At 37.1% G+C, this 16573-nt stretch overlaps 1 protein-coding gene across 4 annotated transcripts in view; it reads right to left on the bottom strand.

Moving 5' to 3' along the window:
* Positions 1-4249: 4249 nt before the first annotated feature.
* SH3RF1 (SH3 domain containing ring finger 1) overlaps positions 4250-16573 on the bottom strand; it is a 92537-nt gene continuing 80213 nt past the window's right edge. For all 4 annotated transcript variants that reach the window (XM_054203213.1, XM_054203214.1, XM_054203211.1 and 1 more), the window contains 3 exons: positions 16038-16393; positions 13636-13970; positions 4250-7016 (listed from right to left, as the gene is read on the bottom strand). In XM_054203213.1, coding sequence (XP_054059188.1) covers positions 6848-7016; positions 13636-13970; positions 16038-16393 — 860 coding nt within the window. In that variant the 3' untranslated portion in view covers positions 4250-6847. The remainder of the gene's footprint in view (positions 7017-13635; positions 13971-16037; positions 16394-16573) is intronic.

Raw genomic sequence — 16573 nt, 5'->3', positions numbered from 1 at the left:
AGAAATATTGTCTGTCATTTTCTTGAGCGCAACTCCAAATTGCAATATGGTTGTGGCATACACAACTGGACCACTGAAAGCTGGTCCTGAACCAGTCTCTGGTTCTTTAGACAGAATTCAAAGGTCACCTCATTTTTGGTCGCCTTCTCCTATTTAGTGGAGACCTTCTCAACAGACACACTCCAGCTTTCTGAAGAATTACACCTGGCAGTCTGGGGCAGAAATCACCAATTCAGTATTAAGGAATATGCATTAGATACAAGTAATCAAGAATACTGAATGCCTAGGCAGGATGAGTACCTATTTTGTTAAAAGTTTTACAACATTTATATCTTTGCATGTGTTCTTATCCTCTGTGAAAAGGTTGATCTTTACAAAGCCCAGTATCATTTTATTTGAAAAAGCTATTAAATGTCATCCGTGTAAAAACGCTATATTGTGTATCTGAGATCTTAAATTACTGAATGCAAAGAGTTTCAGTGATATGCAGGCAAAAATAGTTACTTGTGTACTATAAACTTAGAAGTTGGACAGAGGCATACTTTGATGCCTTTGATAAGGAGCAAAAAAATAAGCAGATTTTCCTGATCTGCGTGTATTCAAAAGACACACTGAGATTGCCTACCAGAACAGCGGAGAAAAATTCTTTGAACTGTAAACTTTTTCAAGCCAGCATTCTTCAGCTTATTGAGAAGTTCAACCAGCTGAAATAAGAAATTTGACCTAGGGCACGTCCCTTGTTGTGGAGAACAAAGTCAATGACCACTTTAAAGTCATTCTGCTGCTGACTCATCTTCTCTCCCAAGCATCCACAGATATACCATGAGAAAATACGGCAGCAGCTAACCACAAAAGATTTTGGGGCCAGCAGCTGTCAGCAAACCAAAGTCTACGTTGCAATTGCGGATCTGAAAATTTATAGGTTTGATTGAAAAGCAAACAAGTCTCCCATGCTTTACAGTGCTGCTAAACAGCATCATCTTTAATCTAGTGCCTTAACCGTACCAGCGGCACAAACATTTTTTGAGAAAAGGATAACACCACCTGAATAGCCCTGTATTTTCCAAGTATGAAAATCATCCAGCTCAGTTTCTTTCAGGCATATTCATTCCTCTAGGGCAGATGAGATATTTTCTTTCACTATTTAACAGTAGGGGGCATATTCAGTGTATGCCAGCAAAGTTTAATGAAATCAATGAAGTAGCACTGATTTGCAGTAATTGAGAGTCCAACCATGTGTTCTAATGCCAAAGAATCTGGATATTTAAAAGGCTTATATTGCCTTCTTTTCTGTGAAGGGGGATGCGGGGGGGGAAATCAAAGTCCATTTGCTTTGTGGAATGGAGTTCCGCCTAAGATAGCAGGGATAAGAAAACACCTGTACAGATATTTTAAAATCCTGACATTTTTCTTTCTGCCTTTGTAATTAAAGCGTATTTTTTTCTTGCTGTGCTAGCCAAATTTCCACTCTCTACACTCCTGTGCAGGCTGTTCCCACCACTTCAAAATTAGAATGTAGCTAGTGTTTGGAGATATTCTCCGAACTGATTTTGATCTAAATGACTACTAGATGCAAACATCAGAAGGCCTTTGGTTTCTGCATGCCACGTAAACAGACCTGTAGTATAGGCACTAGAGTTGGCTGCAGAGTGCAGCCAAGTGCTATTCATTTACATGTGCTAAGAGGAATTTTTACAAGCTGGTTATAACTGTGAATAATTGAAATCTGGGGCTAACGTTATTCTGCTTAAATTCTACTTAATCCACTGAGTAGGAACGGCAGAGAAGCTAAGAACTGATTTTGCCACTTCTCTTTTCAGCAAAATAATACAGCTGACAGGAAGGAGTACAGTAGAAGGAATGGATAAATAGTAATTTCTGACATCTAATATTTTATTGAGTGTAATTGCTATGATTTGTTAGGCATGCACGAAATGCTCATTATGCTACATTTGAATGGCTTTTTCACGTTGCAGATTGGATATAGCGATTTCATTTTTGTTTTGTTCCTTGTATCAGGCTGATTCTGATCAAAGCGCTCTTCAGCAGTTCAACTGGATCAGCTACGTCAGTCTCTAGGAGACTTCTCTAGGGGAAGTGTTTAGATGTTCCAGCTGTTGATTGCATTTGGAGGCAGGTCTAATCCATCAGAATCTATTTGCAAATTCATGAAAACCAGTCAGCCTTTACTTTCAAAACAAGTTTTACATCACATACCTCGCAAGAACAGGAATCATCAGTTTGGCAAATGAGGAAACGGAGGCTCAAAAAGGTGAGACACCCGGTTATCAAGAGCAGCTGCTAACTTCAAGTTAGCTGCTAACTCAAGAAGTTTGTCTCCTAGAAAGTAAAAGCAATTTGGATAACACTGTGGAAGAAGAACACATTGCATCCTTACCATTTCTACTGCATAGACTACATACAAAGTGGACACTACCCCGTTTATTAATGCAAACCTGCAACTCCTGTTGTGTTTTTTATTTAACTCAGTGTGATACATATATATATATGTGTATATATATATTCTCAAAGCACACCCACCATATCAAGCCTTTCAGGTAAATCAAGAATACAGATGCCTAGTTTGGGATTTCAGATGTGTTTAGACATGAGAACAACAATGCAGCTGGAGCCTACCACAACAGCAGTTGTTCTAGACACAAGCAGCAAACAAATACAAGCTTAAGAGACTACGGGAAGACTGAGGCAGCCTTAGACATCCAAGTTCCTCTTGGGTCCTTTCACAGAGCTGGACTCCCGTGACCGAGGTTAAGATCACAAACGAGTTAGCTAAGATTCAGGTCTCATATACAGGTCTTCCAAATAATTTTCTGTTTCCCATCCTTTCCCCACATTTAATGTCCATGCCCTCACCATCCACCATCACCGTTCTCAGCTCTTTTGTTTCTATATATAAATGTTTCAAGGATGCCAGCTTACGAATGACTAAGCCATTCAAAAGAATTATGACACTGGTCTTGCTCAAGTCAAACTTCAAATTTGCTGTCAGAGTCACCATTAACCATTTATCGAAGTGCAGGGAAAGAGTACCTGAGAGTGATATGAGAAGTATACATATTGCAGATTTGTGATAAGAATCCAAAGGTGATGGGTGCATCGGCATGTCCTACAGAAACCAGTGGCATCGCCATTTATTGTGCACATATATGAAAGACTATACCATTGGAGTTTTAGTAATGCCAGACACAAATCTTTTTAACTAGACAAGTGGATTCTTGTGTTTCATTAAAGTCAATATACACCTTTAAAGGCAAAACGATCATAATTGTCATTATGGCTATAAGGCAGAGGTAATGAAGTGAGGGCGAACAGGATTTCAGGCATCTTTGGCAAGCCAAATGTTAAAACACACATTAGAATTGCTCAATAATTACAACGGCAATAAAAAAACCCAACTGAAAGAAATAGTCTTACTTCCACTGCACAGCCATGACGTTTGTGTGTACTTTTCTCCTATGGATGCACTGATGTCGGAACACAATTCTGAAAAATAAATAAAGCTGGTTTTCTATAGTCTCTGTTCTGCATTTCTACAAATCACGTTGCCTCCCCCCCCTTAATTAAGGAAAGTTAGACTAGATGCTCCTTCTTTACAGAGAGGACTTAACGCTGCATCACTCACTGCTAGCAGAATCTAGGTCCTGGCCACTCTTAACTAACAAGGAGTCTATTGCAGTACTTGAAACATTTACGAAGTCTAAACATTTTTGCAAGCGCTTTTAGAATTAACTTTCTACCATTTTCCCAGCAGCCACATGTATATGGTAGACACCTGACCGCATTCAGATCAAGAAGATCTCCTAGTCTGGCAGTTACTGTCTGACTGCTGTGCACAGCAAACCTCCTCAGGACAAACGAGTCTCTTACCACCATTCTGCCCTCAGTGAAAGTTCAGGCGGATGCTTCACCCTCAGGGCTGGGGACTATCAATATACACACGGCAGACCCACTACGCTAGACACTTCATCCTCTAGGAAAAGCACTTTACAACTATTATGCGCTGATATGCTGCTGGCAAGACCAAACCAGTCAGTCATGATGAGACCGAGATGAAAGTTACCTACCTCTTCTGAAGTTACTTGCAGAAATAAGGAGATGGAAAAGATCAGCCAGATCCTCGGTTCTCACTACAAATTTTGCATTATATTCATCACTCCGAACTTCTAACGTTATGGAATTTGAAGACCTTTTCTCTAAGAGCAGAAATATCCTCCTATGAATTCTGAAATTAAGTTCTGGTAATTTTATTGTCAAATTCTTTACAAGTAATTTATGTTTAACGTTTGCATACACATTTTGATTTAGCTGTTTGCTAAGAAAATATTTATTAGGATTGAAAGTTTAACATAGTAAATCAAACACTTAACATTCACTGGACTTCAAACATAGATATAAAATACCTTACAAAATTTTTATGGAATTACACAAAGCAAATGCACAGGGTTTATCTGTTTCTACACTGAATTAATCCCAAGCCAAAACCAAAAAATAACCCCTAAAAGATCACAAAAAAAAGCATGACAAACTGTGTTTTTGTCATTGTTGCACTGCTATGTAATAAGCCCTTTGTACAAACATTTACTTAATGTTAAAAAAAAAATCAATTAAAAATGTATTCCATCTAACAGAACTATTGGATTAACAGCTGTTTTTTAACTGACTTTACACCATGAAATTCTATTAATAGAGGTACCTTAGTCACTTAGTTTAAAATATGGAGAGTAGAGATAGAAAAAAATTAACCTTTAGTAGTCTTTAATATAAAATGCACTAAATTTTCCAAAATAAGAATATTATGACACACTAGTGCCAATTTATGCTGACAAAAGCTGATATCAGCTTCTTTCTAACTAAAATTCATTTCACAAAACCTTTATATATTACATGAATATTCAAGTAAACTATTTAAAAATCTTTAAAAACACAAAAACTGAATTATACAGTGTTTCAGAGAGATGGTTAATTTGGGAATGCTGTCATGTCCAACTATATATATTTATAGATATATTTTTTCTTATTTTTAAGACCATCATGATACTACCTGATATTGCAAGAAATCCTTGTGATTAACATTTGATATTTTTCAATGTATAACCTCAAAAAAATTAAAATTATAAGGATTTAACACATCACTGTGTACTTTTTCATCACTGTTTCTGTGTACTGTGAGACACTGAATCACACTACTGGCTTCCCTTTTTAAAGTGCTGAGTACCAGCCAAATTACATCAGATTACACTGGAGGTCATTGCGCTCAGTGTCTTGCAAAAAATCACCATTAAACTGCTATAACCAAACAATAAAATAATAAAAAAAAACCAAGTTCAGCTGAGTAGCGTCTGTGTTCACCAGTGTCAAATCTCTAACAAAACCCTGAAAGACTAACAACACTTTTCTTGCAGACTGCATTCTTTATATCCATCAGCTGCAAAGACATTAAAATATTTTATTAATGATTCAAACACTGGCCACCTTCTCTGGCTGAAGGTGAGTTGCTCACTAGTTTTGGTCAAGTGGCTTTTGGGAAACTTTCAGAGCAAAATAACCCAGCAACAGGAAACTGGAATGGAAAATGCCAACCATGCACAGTTATATTACTGCAAGAATCGAGTAAGACATGCAAGACAAAGAAAAGGTCAGAACATACCAAAGTAGCAATGGTTAAGAAGTTAGTAAAGTTTTCACAGTGTTTCATACAGCCTTTTACTTTAACACAAGTGCATCACTCACCACCACTATTGCTCAGACATTTTAAAACATCTCTTGGCCATGCAGATCAGTTTGAGAAGAAAACATAGCAAATTACACTTCTTAGGCATGTTTAGACATTAAGTACAACTTATAATTTTATTTTTATATTCAGTCTTATCAAACAGATGTTTTCAAGAGATAATAATTCTAAGTGTTAGGCTTTAACATTCCTTCCAATTTTGTTGGATCCTGAGCGCTAAATGCCCAAAGAACTGGCCAAATATACAAAGCTAAGCTTTGTTCAAATAGCCAAGTTATTACATAAACAGAAGGTACAGGGAATTTCTTATTGGCACTCCTAAATTTCTTCCTTCCTAACCTTGAGATGATCCTAACCTTGAGATAGTTGAATTTTATTAAGTTGTTCATATGTATCTTTGCCTCCTGGAAACATTACTCTACTTGGCTGATTTATGAAGAAGTAGAACTAGACTCAAGAACACCAATGACTTTTCTTTTTTTTTCTCTGTCCAAAGAACAAAATACACATTTTTTTTCCCCCACTTGGCAAATTCTATTTGACGCCACATCACCACCACTCAACATTAACTCATAAAACAGAGACTTACTCCACTGTCAGACACAGCAGGGGAAAAATGTCCAGAGGATAAACGGGAGGCTCTTTATCAGATATAATTGCTTGCTCGTAAGGAGAGAATCCAGCTTCCCCTTAGTTATTCTTTCATAAATTAATAATTTGTTAAAATCATAGTCACAAGAATTTTAGCCATTACACAAAATTCAAGTTTAAAAAACAAGAATAAATTAGTTACAGCCTTGTAAACAATTGTTCATTTATGTAACATACTTGGGGGGAAAAAAAAAAGTTCCTCTATATAATAAATCAGACAGTACAAGGCACACATCACACTTAAGAATCCAAAGTGATAAAACCAGCAGATGCCTTCATCTTCTTTGTTCGCTGGTGTAATTGTGCTATAGACACTGTAAAAATATGTAGACTCTTGTTTACATTACAGTCATTTGGAAATATTTCATGACTGTGCTTTTTCTGGTAAAATATTTGTGCTATTTTACAGTACAGTATGATTTGAAGCTCTCGGAATGAATCTTCTCAAATGTTCTCTACAAAGCTGCCAGGGAAAAGGCCGGTTTTTCCATTTCGTTGCAGAGTGCCTTTGAACCAGCCATCCTCACGTTTTTTGTGTACAAAAACAATGTCACCTTCCTTAAGTTCAAGTTCTGCTTCGCTCTGAGGAGGATAGGATACCACAACCCTGTACCTGTGTAATTAGAAAAAAACACCTTCGTTTAGTTTTTTTTTTTTTAAATCAATGCTTTTGAAAATATTCTTGTGCATGTTAAAACTTATGAAAACAGCAAACTGCCTAGAACTGTTTGCTGAGTACGTAACAACTTAAAAGTTAAATACATCTTGAACAGAAAATTCCAATAGCAATGTAATAAATTTAAGTCAAATGTATGCGTCTCCTATCAAGTTTTTTTTCACCAAGATCTGGAAAATTACATACAATGGTTAAATAATAGGAAAAAATTGTAAACATATTTTTGGATATGAATTTGCAGACTCTTCCAGTCAGCATGACTCAACAATAATCAAAGCATTCACAGTAGTAACTGGGCATAATTTTACAACTGTATGTTTAATACAATATTATCCAAGGGAACGCTCTTAAGGAAAGGCACAGAACAAAAAGAAGCAACTAACAAAATCTGTTCATTTGCACTGTTGTTTAAGATTATTTTTGTTTATCTTAGAAACTTTTCAGGATAGAATGCATACCATCTCATTTGGACACAGCTGCACAATTTGTGTACTACTGTACTAAAAATATACATTTTTAAAAGTGTTCAACTCAACAATTTTCTTAAGCATCTGATACCAAAAAAAGTATATTTTTTTTCAGTTTTTCACAGCAAAATCACTTTTCACATAAGCACATTAAGAAGAGGCTACACTCTTCTATCTCTATTTTTAAATGTGCATAACACCACTCAATCTCTTTTACCATGATTTGAGTTCACATCAACCTAAAATTTAAGTGTTACAGCTCTGTAGACAATTGTGTCAGCTTCCTGATCAAGTTTTCTGATAGATATTATAACTCAGTTTCTAGTTACACAACCGAAAATGTCTGCATATTGAAATCAAGCAGAATCCATGGCTGACTAGGATTCAAAAGCTTCTAAGGTTAAGAGCCTTAAATGCAGTGCTAGGAGATCTGCTGGACAAAATCTAATTTCCAGTTAAAATCAGAACACTTTGCGCTCATGAAGATGAAATATTACTTAATCTATTAAGATAATTAGTGTTTTAATAGATTAAGATAAATTAACAATCTGATGAAAACAAAAAATAACAGGATACTTCTAGTGATGGATGGAATACCAACTATAGCTCAATACAAGTTAATTCTAGAACACGGAAACGGAGACAGTCTATTACTGTATACATTTTGCTTAAGAACATATAAACAAAAAATAAAATCTGTCCCTATAGTTAAAAATATTCAGAAAAGAGTAGCAGCATTGTGTAAGTAATTACAGTCTCTTGGGAAATCTATGTTTAGCAAATCATATTAGGACTTAATCAGCTGTCAAATGTTATTTACTTGTGATTTATAAACTATGACTTTGTTTCAGTTATAACAATCCCCATATTTCAGAGCATTGGAATAATTAGATTCATGCTTCATAGAAATTACCAAGCCAATTACACGATTTATTAGTGTACAGCTTCAGAACGCTCCTCATCCAACCTAGGCAGCATGGCAGATGCCTGCACTAACTTCTGCTGTGGGCAACTTGGGTTTTAATGCTGACTTGGGATATAAGAAGCAAATATTTTTAATAGACTGTAAGTTTAAGTAAGACTATAAACTAGTTGAGCTAAAACAATAGCATCTACTCAGGGAGGACAAGATAGTAAAGGATAAAGAACTGCAATAAAGCTACAAAGAACTTCTACTACCATAATAAACAGGTTGCTTTCAGGCTGAAAATTAACCAGCACACTTCATAACACATACATAACACTAGTTTTACACAAAAGAAAGCCCGTTAAAATATGGGTTTCAAGAAATAATACCTATCTTACTCACCTTGCATTCTGTCAAATGCTGCCCTGTAAACACTTGCCTTGAAATATGCTTGGCTTCGGTTTCTAATGCTGCCCGTCAGTAACATCTTGTGTTCTCCTGACGTGCTAGTCTGCTCTTTCCCTAGCTTCTGCTGCTGCCTCCAGAGTGTTAAAACCAAGACCTTTGCAAAAACACATCTTCTCTTTGCCCTCTCTAGAGGATCACTAGCTTATGCAGAAATACTGTTCTCCTGAGCTTTCCATACAGTTTTGAACTCCCCAACCCTGCAGTAATTTAGTACTTCTCATTAACTTTTAGCTTCCCAACTACTTTGATACCCATCTTGTATTCGAATCTCTAAAACAAAGCACAACAGTCCTGGTGTTAAAATGCTATTAATGAGAAGAAACCCATCAGGCTTTGCACCTTTAAATCACATCTCCTTCTTCTGTTACGACAAGCCATAAAATTTTATGCCTCATTTTCCAAATTCTATTTGCCCAAATAGAGGTGATCAGAGATCCAGACTCATCAGATATTCACATAGCTGTCTATTCACATCACCTTCACTCAGCTATGGAACAAAACCTATTTTTCCATTACCTATTTCATCATCTACAACATACTGCCAAAACTACCAATTTCATGCAGAGTAAAAACCTTATGCTTCAGCTCAAAAGTTCATTGCCAGGTCCCTGGAGAAAAATAATCACATTTACTAATCGTGACCTATGGTTTGGAAAAATACGTTAATTCCCACATGTTTGAATCTTCCAAAATACTTCCTTATTTATCTCCTTATTCAGTATTTGCAAATGTTTTCAAGTCTGAAGGTCAAATTCACAGATCTTTTGTGGTCACCTAATCTATAATATTTTACACACACCTAAGCTGCAGTACGTGTTTTCTTCTTTCTATTTTCTTTTACTGTCTCACGGTATTTTTTGTTAATTTTCAAAACATTATCCTAATTCTTTTTCATCAGCCAGTGATAAAATATTAATGCTACAAAAATTCTATTATTAATACTGTAAAAAGAAAAGTACTTTAGCTTCCCAGAAGCAGCCACTGTATTTGCCATCAGTTCTTTCCTGATATTCCAAATGTGTTTGGCTGCATCCCACAGTGCTCTTGCTCTTTGTATTTCTGAAGTATTTATTTGGGGGGGTGGGGTGTGGATGGGGGGGGGGGGGTCTGTCTTCACATTTCTCCATTCTACTTTTCATTTTTAATATTGGCATTTCTCGCACTTTTCAATAACATGAAAAAGATATCTTTCACGTGTTTCTCTCTCTCTTCATTGCTTCTGTTTCGCTAGACAGATTTTCTTCCCAGCTATCTGTAGTTGATTTTTGGACAATTATCTGTGGTTTTCCTCATCACCAAGTGCATAAAAGTATTTTCTCACACGCAGAAAATTTTATCTGAGGAGAACAAAGAAAGTTGGAATTCCTATTGTTACACAAGTTAAACTCATACTTACTATTCAACTTGCTACTTGCTGCTTTAGTTTCTTTTTCTTACACTTTGAATTTTACTTTTCAGCTCCCCTATGCCCTGCTGTTGTACAGCTCTCCTGTCTGCTGAGTAAGTGCCTTGAGTCCTACAGATAATCAACGGCCATCTAGGGCAGACTGATTCTTAGCATTTAATTACCAGCATTAAATGCTGCCAGATGCGATAAAACCTGCTGCCCTCTAAAGCCACTGGGCTGCTCACTGGAAGCAGATGTTACACCAGTCATCTTGTGGTGGATAAAATGACTTAGGGTCACTTTAATCACAGAACAAAATTACAGCTGTCCTTCACTGTAACTGGATGAAGGATTCATATAATAGTTTAGGATATGCAGTGATGCATATTTAGGTTCAACTTCAGGTCTTTAACACCACTGTGGTATGCCGGGAAGTTTATTATTACAGTGCTGTATATCTACTGTAAAACTTAAGGCTATTTAATGAATGTTTCCCTCTGAAAGAGAAAGTTCATGAAAAGAGCTTGAAATATTCTTTTACTTCTTGCCACGGAAAAAACCTAAACTTCTCAGATAACCAAATTACGGTATATTCATAGCATAACGTGGCTCCCTCTGGGAAACGCAGGGAGTTGGGTCTCTCTTTTTAATGAAAAGACAAGGACAGGGATCCGTGGCCCTGTCAGCATTGCATCAATACAAGAAATCACAACACTCCAAGACAACTTGTGTCTTGGCTGGAAAATCAGAAGATATGGCCGAACACCATTGCAAAGTCTCCGGTGACACGAATTCTCCAAACTGCTCCAAACTGAAAGGAAGGCTTGGCTGAAATTTCTAACTTCTCTGTTCCTTTTCTACAAGGAACACATGAAGGACCACGGACCACAGTGAGCAAGCAACCTAGTTCAAAGGAGAAGAGTGAATATAGGAATGGAACTAAATTACTGGTTTGCTGCAGAGAAAACCTGCAACAGTAAGATGGAATGGAGTGTCATCATCTTCCCTTCCTTTAGAGAAATGGCCACTGCTGTTAAGTACACATCTGCAAATCCGTGCCACAAAGAGCTCATTTGCTATCAAACAAATCAAATGCCCACCTATTAATTCTGTATGATTCAAAACAAATTCACAATTTTTACTTCCAATTTTTTGTAGAACATACAGAAAGAGGTACTATAAGACAACTTGCAATTCTGGTGAATGGAGAAACAGCAGGATTAGAATAAGAGTTTGCTATTGCATCTTAAAGGAAGCAAGGACTTCAGGGAAAACTCCATATCCAAACCAGGAGCATTTTCAAGTGCTTTCCAGAGTTGAGACAGATACTTTTTCTCCTAATTTATGCAGGAAAATCATCAAGAATAATCAGCAGAACCTGACTCCTAAATCCTCTAGTCACCTTTGAAAATTAAACTTGAATACTAATAATTATACTGCAAAGCCAGAGTCAGAACAGAAAGAATACTGTTTCTTTTTCCAAACAGATGGTAGCCTGTGATTGGAAATGTGATATGTAAGAGCAGAATAATTTCAGCAGAAGATTTCTCTGTTCTTCAGTTTTTTGTTGAGCTTATCCTCATGAGTATTTTCCTCCTCAATCCCAAATTTTTACTGAAGATACTATTGCATCATCAGTATGTTTCTTACCCACCCCTTCTTACAGACTAATGAGGATTAATTGATACTTATAAATTACTTTGAAGATATTGAGTACAATGTAAGAGGTAAGTATTATTAAGCAACACATTTTAAGCAATTCGACCCAACAAAATGGAAACATGACAAGAGCACATCAGCAGGAAAAGCATTAACTCTGCCCTGAAACGGACAAAGAGAACGCAGATGAAACTCTATTTAAATACACTGACCAAAACGTAACAATTCTGCATGACTACCAGGGAGAATGATCTTGTGGTAGCACTCCTCTGTTAGCAATTATTTAAATAATAGTAAGGATACAGAGATATATTAAAAAGAATGTTTGAGTGCATGTTATTCCTAGATCAATAAAAATATACAGCATTATTTTCTGTAAGTCATTCTGAGAAAAAACATCTCCATCCCAGAAGTAAAAAAACTACTTTTTGTGAAGATGCAAATAGCTTTACACAAATATCCACTGGTCACGTCACAATGAATTTGGTATTATTTTCACATTCAAAGTATAGAAACATACTACTGTGCCAAACAGACTTATGACAATGTGAAAATGAATTATGTTATTCTTAAAGAAAAGTCTTTTCAGTTTCTATTTTCCATCTGTAAGTGTAAATCTACTTCAGAAATTCAGTTTGAAGTAGAAATTTCCTGCAAGGAAATTGCACAGAAACAGTAATAACCTTTTAAAAAACATTAAAGGTATGACAGAAGTCAAATAAAAGACAAACTAGACCCTTAACACACTGTCTGGCTTTTAAAATATGGATGTAGCTTAAGATCAATGGGCCTCTGGAAATACAACAGTATGCCCACACACTATGAGTTAATAGTATCAGAACAAAGTCTACAATAGTCAGCATGAATCAGTTCAGTCCTAGAGCTGTTAACGTTGCAACTCCACTATTTTTTTTCTGTACACCACACAATCCTGTAGCTACTGCAAAAGAAATCCTATGACACTCCTCCTATTGCTTCTCTACTACCAGGGATAATAAAGAGAGACAGCAGTCAGAAAACTGCCACTTCCTTCACAGTCCGTGCAATCTACTGAGGACTCGGAAATTTGAAAGTAATACGTGGACACAAAAGTAAAGTGACAGGACTTCAAAGCAACTGCCTATCAGTTTCAGAGTGCAGACAACTGTGTGTTTTTCAGGCTGACTTGCCAGGACACAGAGGCTGCCCTAGAGCTTGCTATGCGGAGGGCACAGTAATGGGGCATTCAGGTAGTAAAAGTGTCTTTGCAACAGCTCAAGAAAAGGACTTATGAAGTCTACTTCTAGATAAGAATCTCATTCACTAGATATTTAGGTTGGCAGTTATGCACTGCTAATAATCTTAAAGGACTAACCTGATATTCATAAATGCAATATTATAATGTGTTCATGTTTTGCAAAGTAGGAGGCCTATTTTATCTACCTCAGTTCTCATATCAGACCTGTGATCACCGTATTTGAGTGTCTATTCATTCCAAAACCTCAAAGTAACACAAAAGGTAAACAAACATAAACATGAGTGTTGATAAGCATATAAAGCACTGTTAAAGAAGTTTAATTTTGCTGTAAAATCTCAGCATTTTGAAGCAATTCTAATATAGACTGCAAGTGTCAAGAGGGTGGATTTTTTTCTTGGTTTGCCTGAGTCTAACTGCGTAGGATAATTTACCTTTCACAGACAAGAGGCCTGGATTCATTCAGCACTGGACCCAGGGATGAGCAAGGCTGCCGAGGCGGCGGTGCTATGGGAGTAGAGGAATCCAGGGAACTTGTTTTCCGATGCAGCGTCTCCTGTGCCAGCCCAGAGACCTCGCTGTCAGTGGGGCAGGATCCAGCTTTGCTGTGACCGCCTGCTGATGGAAGCTCTGGCCCAACTGCACCTTGCAGGGCTAACTCCGCGGCTGCTTGCTCAGCCTCCAGCGTTGGTGATGCTGGAGGTGACAATCGGGGCTTGCGTTTAGTGGATGCTCCAGAAAGCAGTTTCAGCAAACCTTTTTTTTCTTTCTGCAAACCAAAAGCAGTGCCTCATTTTAGAACAGAAGTCTCCCGTGAAGAGCTGAACACTTCCTTCTAACAGATGCCATCGTGATCAGAGAGGACTCCGTAAATTATGAGGAGATATTTGAGATCGTACAAATTACAAAAGATAATTATGAAAATTATAAAAGAGAAAGATAATTATTAACATTCTAAAGAGAAAAACAGTAAGTCATTTAGACCATAAACCTGCTAAGTCCTTTCACTTAGTTAAGGCTTACCTTAAAAGCCAATGGCACTGGCCCAAAAGGTTGTCTAGAAAAAGGACTGAGGAGTTAGATTCCCACAATGGGAATCTAAGAAGTAAAACATTTCGTTAACATGGAAGTTTCTAGGAAGGCGTAAAGAGTCATTTCAACCAAGCAGGGAGAAAAGTCTGCCCTGGAGGCTGCTGTTTAGATAAGTGTCTTTTATTTATCCTCCCTCAGTAAGGGAAGACCTTCATGATTTAACAGAAATTTGCCACAAGGGGAATGTATTGTGTTTTGCTGCTCTGCTAGAGGGGAGAATTGTAAACATTCTTTTACTTGTCCGGACAGGAATCCCTGAAGACTATTACTTACCCTGAAGAGAATTATTTAAGTAGCTTTTGTGTTTCTTGTCTTTTTTTAAGGGGTGTGGCAGTGATCTTCTTACCAACCCTTTGACTAAGTGAATTTAGTGCTTATGAGAGGTGCCAGATTCTAAGCCCTGGAGACAAAAATAAGCTATTTAACCACAAAAAGAGAAAAGCATGAGCAATGTGAGATTTTTATTATAGCTTGGGATGCAGTGGAATTGGTGAACTGTGAATGAAAAATCCTCTGTCCTTCTTCCAAGTCTCCAATGACTTAAAGCTATTTCAGCAAAGAACTGCTGTTTAACAAACGTGAAAGAAAAAGAGAAACTCAAAGAAATTAACACAGTCCAAATATGTTAGTATCTTTAACCTTAAACTACAGGTTTTCTAAAAGCCCTGCCTAAGGTCACCTCAGTCTGATTTCAGTGGCTATGGCTGAAGTAATTTTAAAACAAAGTTTTAGGTACCTCCATTCAACAATAATCAACAAAAATAATTAAAAAGTGGGTGAGATCGGCATACAGCCTATGATTTAAACCTTCATAAACTTCATTAAGTAGTGCGTGGGTGAAAAGTAGTAAGGTAAAGTCTAAAACATTTGAGAGGTAAAGAAAGTTGTCAAAAGGAGAAAAAAAAATTCTAACTACACCACAATTGTAAAACAAAAACAGTTAGAAAGCTGGAGGAATGTTTCTGCCTACGATATAACATAATCACATGGTTTGTTGGACGGTGCGAATGAATTTAGACACAGAGGAAAATACTTCAAATGGAAGGAAAGCAGAATCACTACAGACTCTACTGATCTACATTTAGAAAAGACAGAGTTACACGCTTTTTTCCCCTTTGTCCAAGAAACATTTCTGGTAGCATGGTTTTAATCTCTCAATGCGTCTACTTAATAAGGAAGGCAACCTAAAAGAATACTGTTTTTCACTAAATCTTACATTTCTTTTACCAGACTGTTCCCACAAGTTAATGGGTTTGGGGTTTTTTGTTTTGGGTTTGTTTTTTGGTTTGTTTGTTTTGTGGTTTTTTTACATTACAGGGTCATTAGTTTACAGATACTTACCAATAACATTTGCTAACCCTTACAACTTTCTAAAGTATTCAGGAAACTGACTGCAGGTAAAGAAAAACAAAATACTTAAAATTCCAACAGTCAATCTAATAGTTCTTCTGAACTTTACTCATTCACCTTTTGTTTTTCCTGCTTAAGGCAGGAACCTGCTACCCTATTTTAACCCTTCTCCAAGGTCTGCTCTGTATTTTATCCACCCTAAATTATTCTTGTATGGCCAAGAATAAACTTGCCCATAGCTGTAGTCACAAAATGGCTGCCCGAGTTTCAGGGTCAGTCTTAAAAACCTTACAATGCTCCTATTCAGCAAATCTAAGAAAAAAATATGGATCTCTTAAAAGCTTGCATGATGAAAAAGGGCAAATTCAAGGGATTGATTTTACTCTCTACCCACCTTGCCATCCTTATCTGCTTTACTGACAGCAGCACTTCCACCAGCTGCTAAAGCACTCTCTGGAGATGCAGGAGCTCCAGGGTGAGTGTTTACAGTTCTCCCACCAGTATCTCCCTCCAAAGACGAAGCAGCAATGTTGGGAGAATTCAAAGAAGCTGCTGCACATGCCAGTGGGATGGTTGAGCGGTTCACATTCACAGCCGTGACGTAAGCAGCAGTATTTGGAAGCTGGGGCTGGAGCTGCTGGGAGGCAGAGTGGTGGGGAATGATCACAGCCGCAGGAATAAGGCATGTCGGACTCTGTGCTTGTATGGGTGTGACTGCTGCCGTAGGTCTTTCTTGACTGTGTGCAGCAACTAGAAGAAAAGAATAAAATGTGAGAGAGTTCATCTTTTCACAAGACACACAAAGTGAGGTACGATCACTGTCTTATAGCTAATCAATCATAAGAAGCTTCCCCCCAACCTTCCTAACTTCCATTTATACTACTATAATGATATCTTGCACAGTATCAAATTTATCTCACCAGAATAAAG

This window comes from Rissa tridactyla, chromosome 5, assembly GCF_028500815.1.
Source record: "Rissa tridactyla isolate bRisTri1 chromosome 5, bRisTri1.patW.cur.20221130, whole genome shotgun sequence".
NCBI lineage: Eukaryota > Metazoa > Chordata > Aves > Charadriiformes > Laridae > Rissa > Rissa tridactyla.
Note: the sequence above shows the minus strand (reverse complement) of the source record. Positions and strands in the feature narration are given on the sequence as shown.